The sequence below is a fragment of the Schistocerca americana genome, chromosome 3 (genome assembly GCF_021461395.2).
Source record: "Schistocerca americana isolate TAMUIC-IGC-003095 chromosome 3, iqSchAmer2.1, whole genome shotgun sequence".
Lineage (NCBI taxonomy): Eukaryota > Metazoa > Arthropoda > Insecta > Orthoptera > Acrididae > Schistocerca > Schistocerca americana.
Window position 1 is genome coordinate 420,811,510 of NC_060121.1, and position 12,966 is coordinate 420,824,475.

Genomic DNA, 12,966 nt, shown 5'->3' on the forward strand with positions numbered 1-12,966 from the left:
CTGGGTAATTGCATTATTCTGGAAGGCACAGTGGATCAACATAAGTACGCATCTATCCTTGGGGACTGTGTACACCCCTACATGCAGTTTGTTTTTCCTTGACACAATAGTACCTACCAAAAGGACAGTGTGATATGGTACAGTGCTAGTAGCATAAATGCACAGTTCACAGAGCACCAGGATGAGTTTACTGTACTGCCCTGTCCACCAAACTCCCCAGATTTAATCCCAATCGAGAATCTGTGGGACCACCAAGATCAAGCTATTAGTGCCGTGGATACTCAACAGAGCTGACTACAGCACTGGAGCAGCCATGACCCCGCATCCCTGTCAGTGCCTTCCAGAACCACAATGACACTCTTCCTGCACATCTTGCAGCAATCCATGCTGCAGAAGGTTGTTAAGGTTGTTATTCAGGCTTTTGACAGGTGGTCACATTAATGTGTATCCACAGCCTTAGAGAACTTCAAATGTGCATCATCCTTCCTCAGGACGTCCGTATCCTACTTCTTTCCAATTTGATTCTTCTTAACGATTCTCTTAAACTTCAATCTACTCCTCATCTTCACTAAATTCTGATCCGAGTCTACATCAGGTCCTGGGTAACCCTTACAAACCAATGTCTGATTTCAGAATCTGCATCTGGCAACACATAATACAACTGGAATATATCTGTGTCTCCAGACCTTTTCCAGAAATAACTCATCTTTCTGTGATTCTTGATCACTGTATTTGCTATTCCTAGCTGAAATTGATTGCGGAACTCAGTTAGCCTCTCTCATCTCTCAGTCTTACTACTGAGGTCATATTACCCCATAACTCTGTCTTCTATTCCTACCCTTACGAAAGTGTTCCACTCACCCACAATTATTAGATTACCATCTTCATTTACATCATCATTTATTGCACTCAACATGCCTTTAAGACCTACAATGGAAAAACAAATCAATTAACCACTCTATGAGGGGAGACAAAACATCATTCTATAAAAAAATATAAAAGAACACATTACAAAAAGCACAATAAAAAAAAGAGGTCAGACAGTTTTATAGAGGAAGTATCTATTGCAGATGATAATCTACTGTTATCTGTCTCTAGCTTCATCATCCACCACTGTCAGCTCCACTTTTGTAAGGATTGTTAATATCAATCCTTTCATTGTTCATTGTGTCCTTGGACATCCCCTTGGCTGTTTTCCAGCAGGTTGAAGAAATGAATATTGGGTTTAACATCTCATTGACATCGAGGTATAAGAGACAGAACACAAGCTTGGACTGTGTCAAGGATGGAGAAGGAAACCGGCCATCTCCTTTCACAGGAACCATCCCGGCAGTTGCCTGAAGCGATTTAGGGAAATCACGGAAAATCTACATCAGGATGACTGGAAATGGGTTTGAACCACCGTCCTCCCGAATGTAAGTCCAATGTGCTAGCCACGGCACTACCTCGCTCGGTCCCAGCAGGGTGAGGATGGAGAACTCAGTATGGGAGGAATCTATCAGCTTGAAGGATGTGGTCCATCCACTTTAGCCTCTTATGCCCTAATATTAAGTCAATGTGTGGATTTCAAAACCACTGGTATAGGTCTTCTTTTGTCCTTCATTCACATTTATCCTCTATGGTACTGTAGACAGGTCCATAGATATTTCAAAGTACCTTCCACTCACAGGAACACATTGCTGCTTCTGTTGCTGATGTCGCCGAGGTTTCACAACCACATAAAAGTACCGGTTACACTACTAGTGTCATGTACAGTTGGATCTTGTTCTTCTGTGATATCAGTCATAACTTGAATAAACTGTTCAGCATAAAGAAAATGTGATTGTTATTTACTATTCACTGATGCACTTCTTTTGTCACTTCACTTAAGTCAGTACAGAGGCCAGGTACTTGAATTCTTGAACTTATTCAAGGGTACGCCCATCAAACAGAATAGAAGGAAGGAGAGCTTGACGGTTTGATACAATGAGATATTTGGTTCAATCCTCATTCACCTCCATCCCAATTTTCTTTGCAGTGTAGAGAAATCGGGAAGTGTCAGTGCATACTTGCTCCAGGGTGTCACCAAGAAACCCTACATCATCAGCAAATTCCGGGATTGTGTCTGCTCCCACTATCTCCTTTTCTGCTGTTCAATGAGTGTCACAGATTACTTCTTGTAAGGCCAAGTTGAACAGTATTTGTGCCAATGGGTCGGCTTGTCTCTATCCATTTCATATACTGAATGGTGGCGATGGCTGCCTAACCGCACTTGACCAGTTGACTGAGAGTAGCAAGTTGCAATTAGTCAGATGTATTTCGATGGGATGTGAAACTCCCGTAACATTTTCCATAACATGAAGCGGTCATTGCTGTCATAAGCTTATCAAAAATCAATGAACATGAGGTGCAATACCTGGTCAAACTTGTAAAATTTTTCTATCAGCTGCCTCAAGGTGGTCAGGAGTTGACCATCCAGGCACAAAGCCACATTGATAGTGACCAATAACTGCTTCAGCTAATGGTTTCATGCAGTTTAGCAGCAGCTCTGTTCAGACTTTATAAGCAGCTTCAAGTAATGAAATCCCTCAGCATCATCCTTCTTGAAGATGAAACACATAATTGCTCCCTTCCATTCTTCAGCAATTACTTCTGCTGTCCAAATAGTAGATATTAACAGCTTCAAAGCATCCAACAATGTTTCACATCCGAAACAGAGAATCTCAGCTGTGATACCACTATCTCCTGGAGCCTTGTTTTTCTTGAGGGTCTTTAGTACATTACCAATTTTTTTCCTCTAATGGTTCAGAGGCCCCCATCTGTGTTATCGCTGCTGTTGGAATGCCATGATTCAGTAAGTTTTCAACATGTTTCTTAAATCAGTATGCCTGTGGTACCATTTCACTTGTCTCTTTTGTCATCGGTAAATACCTCTTGCAAATCTTGACATCCCTTTGCATACTGAATTATATGAGGTGCTGAGAACCATAAGGACCTCAAGCACACCGTTGTCCATTTTGAGATTGTAGTATGTATGAATGCTTCCAGCATTTGTTGCTCTTATTGTGAGTCAGGTTTATCTGTGATGTAGGCCCACACTGTACACATGAACATTCATTAAAAGCTGTCACACCAATTTCTCTGGAAGGAATTGAAGCTGCATGTGAGACTGTTTGGGCAATAATCAGTATCAGGGGTGGTGATAAAATGGTAATTGGTTTCTTCTATTGTCCAACAGGCTGACGTAACCAAAAACTTTAGAGACAACCTCAGTTCCCCAATCATACTGTCATGATTGATGGAGACTTTAATCATATAATAATCCACTGAGGAAATTAGTTTTGTTAGTGGTGGGCATGATAAGACATCCTGCAGAACATTACTAAATGCCTTCTCTGAAACTGAAACTGGTATAAGAGATCATGGCGCAAATGCAGCAACAATAATTACCAATGTACAAAGGAAAACTAAAACAAGGAGAAAGATATATCAGTTTAGTAAAATAGATAAAAAAAATCAGTTGTGTCATATCTCAATGAGGTACTTGAAACTTTCAGTACAGGGCAGGAACATGTAGAGGAACTATTGTGCAAGTTTAAAAGAATACTTGACCATGCACTGGATAGATATGTACTCAGTAGAATAGTTCATAATGGAAGGGACCCTCCATGATACAGTCACGGTAAAGAAACTTCTAAACAAACAGAGACTACTGCATAATAGGTGCAAAACAAAGCATAGGTCTATAGATAAATAGATGCTGAATGAAACACATTTGGCTGTCAAGAAAGCAATGTGTGAAGCCTTCAATGACTACCACAGCAGAATATTGTCAACTGATAGTGTCCAGTCCATGGTGAATGAGACAGGAACTGAAATTGAAGGTAGCAAAGTGAAAGCTGGAATGCTTAACTCTGTTTTCAAGTGTTCCTTTACCAAGGAAAACACAGGAGAATTGTGCCAATTTAATCCTTGTAGCACTGACATTGTTAAAATTGAACAAAGCTCCAGAGCCCGACGGAATCTCTCTCTACAATCAAGTTGTGGCTGAGTTAGCCCCTCTTCTAACTGTAATCTATAATCTATCATAGATCCCTTGGGGACGGAGGGTGTTGGCACCAGTGCCCAGTAGTTGGAAGAAAGCACAGGTCATACCTGTCTACAAGAAGGATAGTAGAAGTCATCTATAAAACTAAGATACAATATCTTTGGCATCAATTTGTTGGAGAATCTTAGAACATATTCTGAACTCAAACATAATGAGGTATCTCAAACAGAATCTCCTCCATGCCAACCGGCATGCATTCTGAAAACATCAATCATGTGAAACCCAACTTGCACTTTAGTCACATGACATACTGAAGGCTTTGGACCAAAGTCAGGCAGATGCAGTATTTCTTGATTTCAGAGAAGCATTTGACTAGTACCACACCCACACTTATTGATCATATGTGGTAGCAAGTGAAATTTGTGACTCTTCTGAAGACTTTTTGGTAGGAAGGACACAGCATGTTATCTTGAATAGAGTGTCATCATCAAATGCAGAAGCAACTTTGAGTGTTCCCCATGGAAGTTTGTAGGTACCCTTGCTGTTGATGTTGTGGACATAACTAATAGTAACCTGACTTTTTTCAGATGGCGCAATTACCTATAATGAAGTACTCTCTGAAAGAAGCTACGTAAATATTCAGTCAAATATTGATAAGATTTCAAAGTGGTGAAAAGATTGGCAAGTTCAAAAATGTAAATTTGAAGTTCAAAAATGTGAAACTGTACACTTCAGAAAATGAAAAAACATAAAACTATAATATCAGTGAGTCACTGTTCAAATCAGACAACTCATACAAACATCCGGGTGTAGCAGGTGGTAGACTTCTGGTTATTCGTAGAATACTGGGAAAGTGCAATTAGTCTACAAAGGAGATTGCTTACAAATCACTCATGCTACCATTTCTAGAATATTGCTCAAATGCGTGGGACTTGTACCAGATAGGACTAACAGGGGATACTGAACATATACAGAGAAGGGCATCACGAAAGGTCACAGGTTTGACCTGTGGGACAGCGCAACAGAGATGCGGAAAAAACTGAACTGGAAGACTCCTGAAAATAAAGGTAAACTATCCTGAGAAAATCTACTAACGAAGTTTCAAGAACTGGCTTTATATGATGACTCTAGGAATATACTACAATCCCCTGGATATCACTCACATATGGATCATATGGACAATATTAGAATAATTACAGCACGCACAGAAGCATTTGAACAACCATTCGTCCTGCATGCCATATGTTAAAGGAGTGGAAAGATATCCTAATAACTGGTACAAGGGGACTTACTGTCTGCCATGCACTTCACAGTGGTTTGCGGAGTCTAGATGTAGATATTCAGTTTCAAATGGGCCTGACTGAATGTGCTTTTGGGCCCTTATGGTTCTCAGCACCTCATACTATTTTCAGTACCTTATACTCTTCCTCTAACTTGCATCTCCTGCTTTGTGATGTTGCCATGTACAACTAAACTATTGTTGTTGGTTTTAGTTTGCTGTCAGTTCTGATACGAATAATGCTATCACTGAACTGTTCACATTAACTATCTCTCTCTCTCTCTCTCTCTCTCTCTCTCTCTGTCTTATCAACTTATTCATGACAAATCCTTCACCCTTACATTAGTTTCTGCTGCTGTTGATATTCCCCTATATTCATCTGAACTCAAATCTTTATCTTCTTTCCATTTTACTCCACTGTCCCCACTAAAACTAGATTAAACCTTTGCATTTATCTTTTCAGATTTTCTAGCTTTCCTGTCGTATTCTGACTTCCAACATTCCACACTCATAAGACATTACCCTTCCATTAGTGATTCAATCTTTTTCTCATAGTCACATTCCTTTTTGGGGCCCCTTGCAGACAGTGGTTTCCACTGCCTTCTGCATCCTCATGCTGTTGATCATTGCTGATTCTTCTGCCTTTCAGGGGCAGTTTCTCAATTCAAGGTTAAAAGGGTGCCCTGAACCTCTGTCCAGTCTGTCCTTTTTGATAATGCCTCTGGCAGAACGAGGATTACTCCTTACACCAGATATTATTAATTACAAATACAATTATTGAACATACATACAAAAAAGGCAGAGTTAAACTTTCAAGACATTTGAGCAATGCCCTGACTATTCTTTTCAGGGTTAAAAATAGTCACTGTGAATGCACAGAATTGCCACAGAACATGGTTATCATAAGAAATAACAGGGCAAAAATAAGAAAAATCAACAGTCTTTTGCATTTCTAAGTCAATGATATTGTACAACATTCTCGTAAGTGAAGCTGACAGCTTTCAGTTTCTGTAAAAGCTCCTCAAGTGTGTGATGTGCAAGGCAGCTTCTCTTCTGTCTTCAATCCTAAGAAAATAACATGTTTAACTGCATTGATTATTTAATCATGTTATGGTACTAGCACTCCCTTATTATGAGAGTTCAGTGGCAGAGACTATGGATTGGAGCTTGCTGCAGTTATATTCCTCATTCATAAGTCATGAATTAATGTTACCTACTGCCCTATTTAGCCCATCAATTACTTTCCATTTCATGTTTTTCACACTGACGTGTTATTTGCAAAAATAAACATTTTGGTAGGTCACTGACATATATTAAGAAAACCAATGCAATTAGAATAGAAGCCTGAAATACTTTCATTTTACATCAGATTCAGTCATGTTTCCTATTTGATTACGCTGGAGAATGACATTCTGCTCACTATTCACAAAGTATGAAATGAATCACTGATGACTTTTTTGGCTAATTTCATAATGTTTCATGTTATGAAAAAATGTAGTATGGTCTGCATGATAAAATAAAGAGAGTAACTACAGTCAACCTATCATTTAGCTCTGCAAAATAATACATTGCATTTTCTGTTCTGCCGCCTTCACTAATCCAGATTACAAGTCTGACAACGAACTACATGTGCTCCTGAGACAAAATACACTTCTCTTCTCATAAGCACTTGATTCTTCTTCATATCCTCATGAGTCTTCACTCTTCAAGGACTTAAATGAATTAAAGTTTCCTCGTCGCCTGTTTCTCACAGCCGGATGTGACTTAGAATACCATCTTCTGGAAGTTATACATACTTGCCTGTACTTATAAAAGCATGATTTAATTTGGTTTTAATTTACTCCATCAGATAGTTTAAGTGTTTTGCATGACCCCCACCCCCACTTCCTTTATGCTGAACATGAATTTTCCTCACATCTCTATTGGCCGAACTGTGTCACACTGGGGATGTAGCTCTGTGTGGCTGTGCTATAGCAGTGTTTTCTGAGGGAGAATTCAACTTCAAAAACCCGTATTACAATAATTAACTCTTTGTTCATGTACCTTTCCATGAAACTTGAAGGTTAACATGTTTTCTACTTATGGGTCTGTCATCCCTATTTATGTTACTTCTGTTTCATGGTTGGGGCTGGAAAGTAGATGCTTTTCTTCCACCATTAATATTGTCAGACTTACTTTAAATTCAGATAATTAGTCATAATTAGAAAGCCAAGATCTGTGGTCACTAAAGAACACATTTATACCTTAACACCAAATGAAACAGGTGACGGTCAACTGCAAAATAAAGTTAACTTACAGAGATTATGAAACACACAATCTTATAAGTAGCTTGATGTCGGTAATTATGTAACAACAAAATCCCTTTAAGTAATTATGGTGACTTTTGTCTTTCTCTGTCTTACCTCAATACACGTGTTGGTGCAACTATAGTTGTGAATTCTTTCTGTGAAAACTGGCTCAGTTGTATATCATGCACAGCTGCAGCTCCTGGACAGGTAGCATGGCGTTTAGGTGTTTGTATGCTTACACCATTTTCGAACCAGTCACTCAACTTGTTCCATCCATTTGCAAAATCACTTTCAACCACTTGTGCATAAATAATGGCCAATGATGGAACTACAATGCAGTCTTTCTGGAAATATGAATAAACATTAATGATTAATGAGTGCTTCCAAAGAATGAAATATACATTTAATGGATGTAGTTTATCTATTGGAATTATTTATCATGTTAATTGTGATTATATCTGAAATTTAATTGTAGTCTATCATCTGTGACTTAATGTATACAGGGAGGTCAGAAAGTCTCAAAAGCCTTCAAGGGTGTATCAGGGTAGGTTGTGCTGAGAAATAATTGTTAAGAAAAAATTCGACATGTTCCCCCTTCCAATTTAATTAGCATTGACATTAGTCAATTATATCATTGTGCATTCGTATTGAAGAACTTGTAAGCACTAACATGCAGTAATGCACAGAGATTGGTGGTTCCATGAGTTACCATTTCCTCAAATGCTCATTATCAGTTAAAATGTGCCTTCTTTGGAAGTGATAAATTTAAGCTAGGTGAGCAAAAGCTGTGTTTGTTTCTTTGAGGAAACACTGTCTCTGGCAATCTGCTTGAATTCCCATGTGCACTGACCTGATGCCAATTAAATTAGAAATGGCACAACATACCGATTGCATCAACTCGTCATTTAAGCAATGTGTTAGATGTGGCAAAACCAATGATTTTGAAAATTTTAAACTTTATGCTAAAGAAAAAAGTATACCACATTCTGATGTTTCACAAATTTGATCATGAAGATTATGCAGCTCGCTAAGCTGGAAGTTACGATGAACACCTCACAGTTCACATTTTGTTTGCTCATGAGGTTCGAACACCTCACGGATCACACTTTGTTTCATTCCACATCTGCAGAAACGTCCTCCCATTAGGGGGGATTTCATGAGCCAAGTAACAACGCAGGAACAGTATGTGGGACTGGGATCTGGCTAGGGATAAGGAAACTTTTCTTGAAATCTCCCCTAATGGCCTTACCATCAAACTACCCATATCTGACCTCCACCTGTTCAGATTCCGCCAATCCTTAGCCCTCACCAACATAGTCCTGCAAAACCATATCAACAAAGCCCGATCCTCCTTGCAGTACCTTCTCTCCATCTGCAAAATTCTCTTGCCATGTAACCCCAGATTCCTGGAACCCATAACACACACTGAAACTCTTGCCCTCCAGGAACTTGAGCAATGTGCACAATGCCACCTCAAAAAGCTCTCCATCCTGCTCAGTTCCTACTCCCACCTCAGAGCACCACTGTCCACCACTTCTACAACAACCTCCAAACTTCCCCCACGCCCCCTCATAGCTGACAAACCTTGTCTTGTAGACCTACTACACTTATCCCACCCTCCGAAACTCCCTCCCACCACCACACAGAACTCAAATCCTCAACAGAACCGCAACACAGTCATGAACCTTTCCTCCAGAAGCCTTAGACCCACAGAAATATCAGTCTTTTCCAAAGGCCTCACCTTCTGCCCCACTCCCAAATTCAACCATGCAGGACTAGTTAAAGACCTCTCTTTCTCCCGGTCCCTACAGTGGAAACACTTTTTCGCCACCAACCCGACCAATCAGACTCAACTAAAGACCAAAATTGAACCTTGCCTAACTCAGTTCACTCCTCCATCCAACCATGATCCACCCCCACTGCCTCCAAACCACCCCCTGTTAACTTTCCAGAATTTCTTATCCTCAAACCTTGCCTCACCATCATTCCCCAAACCCCTCAGCATGCATACTAACCTTACATCTGCAGAAAAACTGATCCCGATCTTATAATCCTACCTGTAGACAAAGGCTCCACCACCGTAGTTTTGAACCGCAAGGATTACATGGCAGAATGACTCCGTCAGCTGTCAGATGCTTCCTCCTACAAACCATGTCACAGTGATCCCATTCCAGCAATCCAGCAAGATCTCCAGTCACTACTCAAATCCTTAGGCCCATCCCAGAACCTCTCCCCAGAGTCCACCTCTCTACTTACCCCTACTACTCCCTGCACTCCCACTTTCCATAAACCCAACCACCCAGGATGCCCCATTGTGGCCGGTTACTGTGCCCCCACTGAGAGAATCTCTGCTCTCGTAGACCAACACATTCAACCTATTACCCAGAACCTCTCCTCCTATATAAAAGATACCAACCATTTCCTCAACTGACTCTCCACAGTTCCTCTCCCTTTACCACATGGTGCCATGCTCGTCACTACTGATGCCACCTCCCTGTACACTAACATTTCATAATGCCCATGGCCTTACTGCTATCGAACACTAACTTTACAGATGCCCTATGGATTCCAAACCAACAACCTCCTTCCTAGTCTCCATGACCGACTATATCCTCACCCACAATTACTTCTACTTTGAAGACATTACCTACAAACAAATCCGGGGTACGTCTATGGGCACCCGCATGGCACCATCCTATGCTAACCTATTCATGAGCCATCTACAGGAATCCTTCCTAAAAACCCAGAATCCTAAACCCCTCACCTGGTTCAGATCCACTGATGACATCTTTGCTATCTGGATTGAAGGTGAGGACACCGTATTCACATTCCTCCAGAACCTCAATAACTTCTCCCCCATTTGCTTCACCTGGTAGTACTCAACCCAACAAGCCACCATCCTAGATGTTGACCTCCGCCTCAGAGATGGCTACATCAGTACCTCCGTCCATATCAAACCTACTAACCACCAGCAATACCTCCACTTCGACAGCTGCCACCCGTTTCATACCAAGAAGTCCCTTCCGTACAGCCTAGCCACCTGTGGTCGTCGCATCTGAAGTGACGAGCAGTCCCTCTCTTAATATACCGAGGGTCTCACTGAAGCCTTCACTGACTGTAATTATCCTCCCATCCTTGTACAAAAACAAATCTCTCGTGCCTTATCTTTCCAGTCTCCCACCACCTCCCTAAGTCCCACAGTCCGGCCACAGAGGAACATTCCCCTTGTAACTCAGTACCATCCGGGACTGGAGCAACTGAATTACATTCTCTGCCAGGGTTTCGATTACCTCTAATCATGCCCTGAAATGAGAAATGTCCTACCCACTATCCTTCCCACTTCTCCTACTGTGGTATTCCACCATCCACTGAACCTACACAATATACTTGTCCATACTTACACATCCCCTGCTCCCAATCCCTTACCTCATGGCTCATATCCCTGTAACAGACCTAGATGCAAAACCTGTCCCGTACATCCTCCTACCACCACCTACTCCAGTCTGGTCACTAACATCACCTATCCCATCAAAGGCAGGGCTACATGTGAAACCAGTCGTGATTTACAAGATAAGCTGCAACCACTGTGCTGCATTCTATGTAGGCATGACAACGAACAAGCTGTCTGTCTGCATGAACGGCCACCAACAAACTTTGGCCAAAATGCAAGTAGACCACCCTGTAGCTGAACACGCTGCCAGACATGATATCCCTCATCTCAATGACTGCTTCACAGCCTGTGCCATATGGATCCTTCCCACCAACGCCATCTTTTCTGAATTGTGCACGTGGGAACTTTCCCTGCAATACATCCAACATTCCCGTAACCCTCCTGGCCTCAATCTTCGTTAGTCACTGTCGTCACCCATCCAGCTCCCTCCCTGTTCCATTTCCAGCACTACACAGCCGTCATTTCACCACCACACCCAGTCTTTTAATTTCTTTTATTTTTATTTCTCTCCTTTCCGCTACTTACCCCCTCCCCCCTCCGCACCTTCCCTCCTACCCACCATCTAAAAACACTTCACTGACTGCCACTTCCACCATACTACCCCTCCCCCTCCCTCCCACAGCCTCCTCCTTACCCCCACCCAGTCGACACTCCCATCATGCACTGATGCTGCTATTCGCAGTGTAGTTTCAGTTCTCTGAGACTGCAGATGTGTGTGCAAGTTGCACTTGCTTGAGTGTGTGTGTGTGTGTGTGTGTGTGTGTGTGTGTGTGTGTGTGTGTGTGTCTGTGTGTGTGTCTAATGCTGACAAAGGCCTTAATGGCCGTAAGCTATGATTGTGTGAATGTTTTTGTTGTGCCTATCACGGCTCAGCATCTCCGCTATATGGTGAGTAGCAACTTTCTTTCTCTCGTATTGTTATATTCCATCCTGGATTTTCCATTGTTTGAATAAGGTAGATTAGATTGTTTCGAATGTGGTTGAGAGGATAAATGTTCCAACAGCACTTCAAATCTCCCAGTTTTCCTACTGTTAAGCACCATGTAGGCAGATGTTTGAAGATTATTACTTTTTTGTGCAATCCAGGCACCTTATCTGCAGCGACAGAATAGTGCTGAAAATGACAGTTTTTGCATTTGCTTCCGGTTAGCATTCTACAAAGATGACAAACACCTTGTACAGAGCTTTTTCATGTTTACAACATAATTCATTCTTCTGGTGTTGTTGTTGTAGTCTTCAGTCTCTATCCTGTGCAAGTCACTTCATCTCCGAGTAACTACTGCAACCTACTTCCTTCAGAATCAGCTCACGGTATTCATTTCCTTGACTCACTCTATGATTTTTACCTCCCACACTTCCCTCCGGTACTAAATTGCTGATCCCTTGATCTCTCAGAATGTGTTCTACCAACTGATCCCTTCCTCTAGTCAGGTTATATCATAAATTTCTCTTCTCCCCAATTCTTTTCAGTACCTCCTCATTAGTTACATGATGCACCCACATTTCAAAAGCTTTTCTTCTCTTTTTGTCTGAACTGTTTATAGCCCATGTTTCTCTTCCATACACAGCTACACCCACTGCCAATAATTTCAGAAAGGACTTCCTGACACTTAAATCTACACTCAGTGTTAACAAATTTCTCTTCCTCAGAAATGTTTTTCTTCCTATTGCCAGTCTACATTTTATATCCTCCCTGTTTTGATCATCATCAGTTATTCTGCTTCTCAAATAGCAAAACTCACCTATCACTCTAAGTGTCTCGCTTCCTAATCTAATGTCCTCGGGAACATCTGATTTAATTCAACTGTATTCCATTACCCTTGTTTTAGTTTTGTTGATGTTGATCTTATATCCTCCGTTCAAAACACTGTCCACTCTGTTCACCTGTTCTTCCAAGTACTTTGCTGTCTCTAACAGAATT

General features: G+C 41.3%; 1 protein-coding gene across 3 annotated transcripts in view; it reads right to left on the reverse strand.

The window, feature by feature from the left end:
• The window catches only part of LOC124605670 (protein arginine N-methyltransferase 7-like), a 134,311-nt gene that overhangs the window by 46,786 nt on the left and 74,559 nt on the right, over nucleotides 1-12,966 (reverse strand). For all 3 annotated transcript variants that reach the window (XM_047137516.1, XM_047137515.1, XM_047137514.1), the window contains one exon: nucleotides 7,709-7,938. In XM_047137516.1, the coding sequence (XP_046993472.1) occupies nucleotides 7,709-7,938 (230 nt within the window). The remainder of the gene's footprint in view (nucleotides 1-7,708; nucleotides 7,939-12,966) is intronic.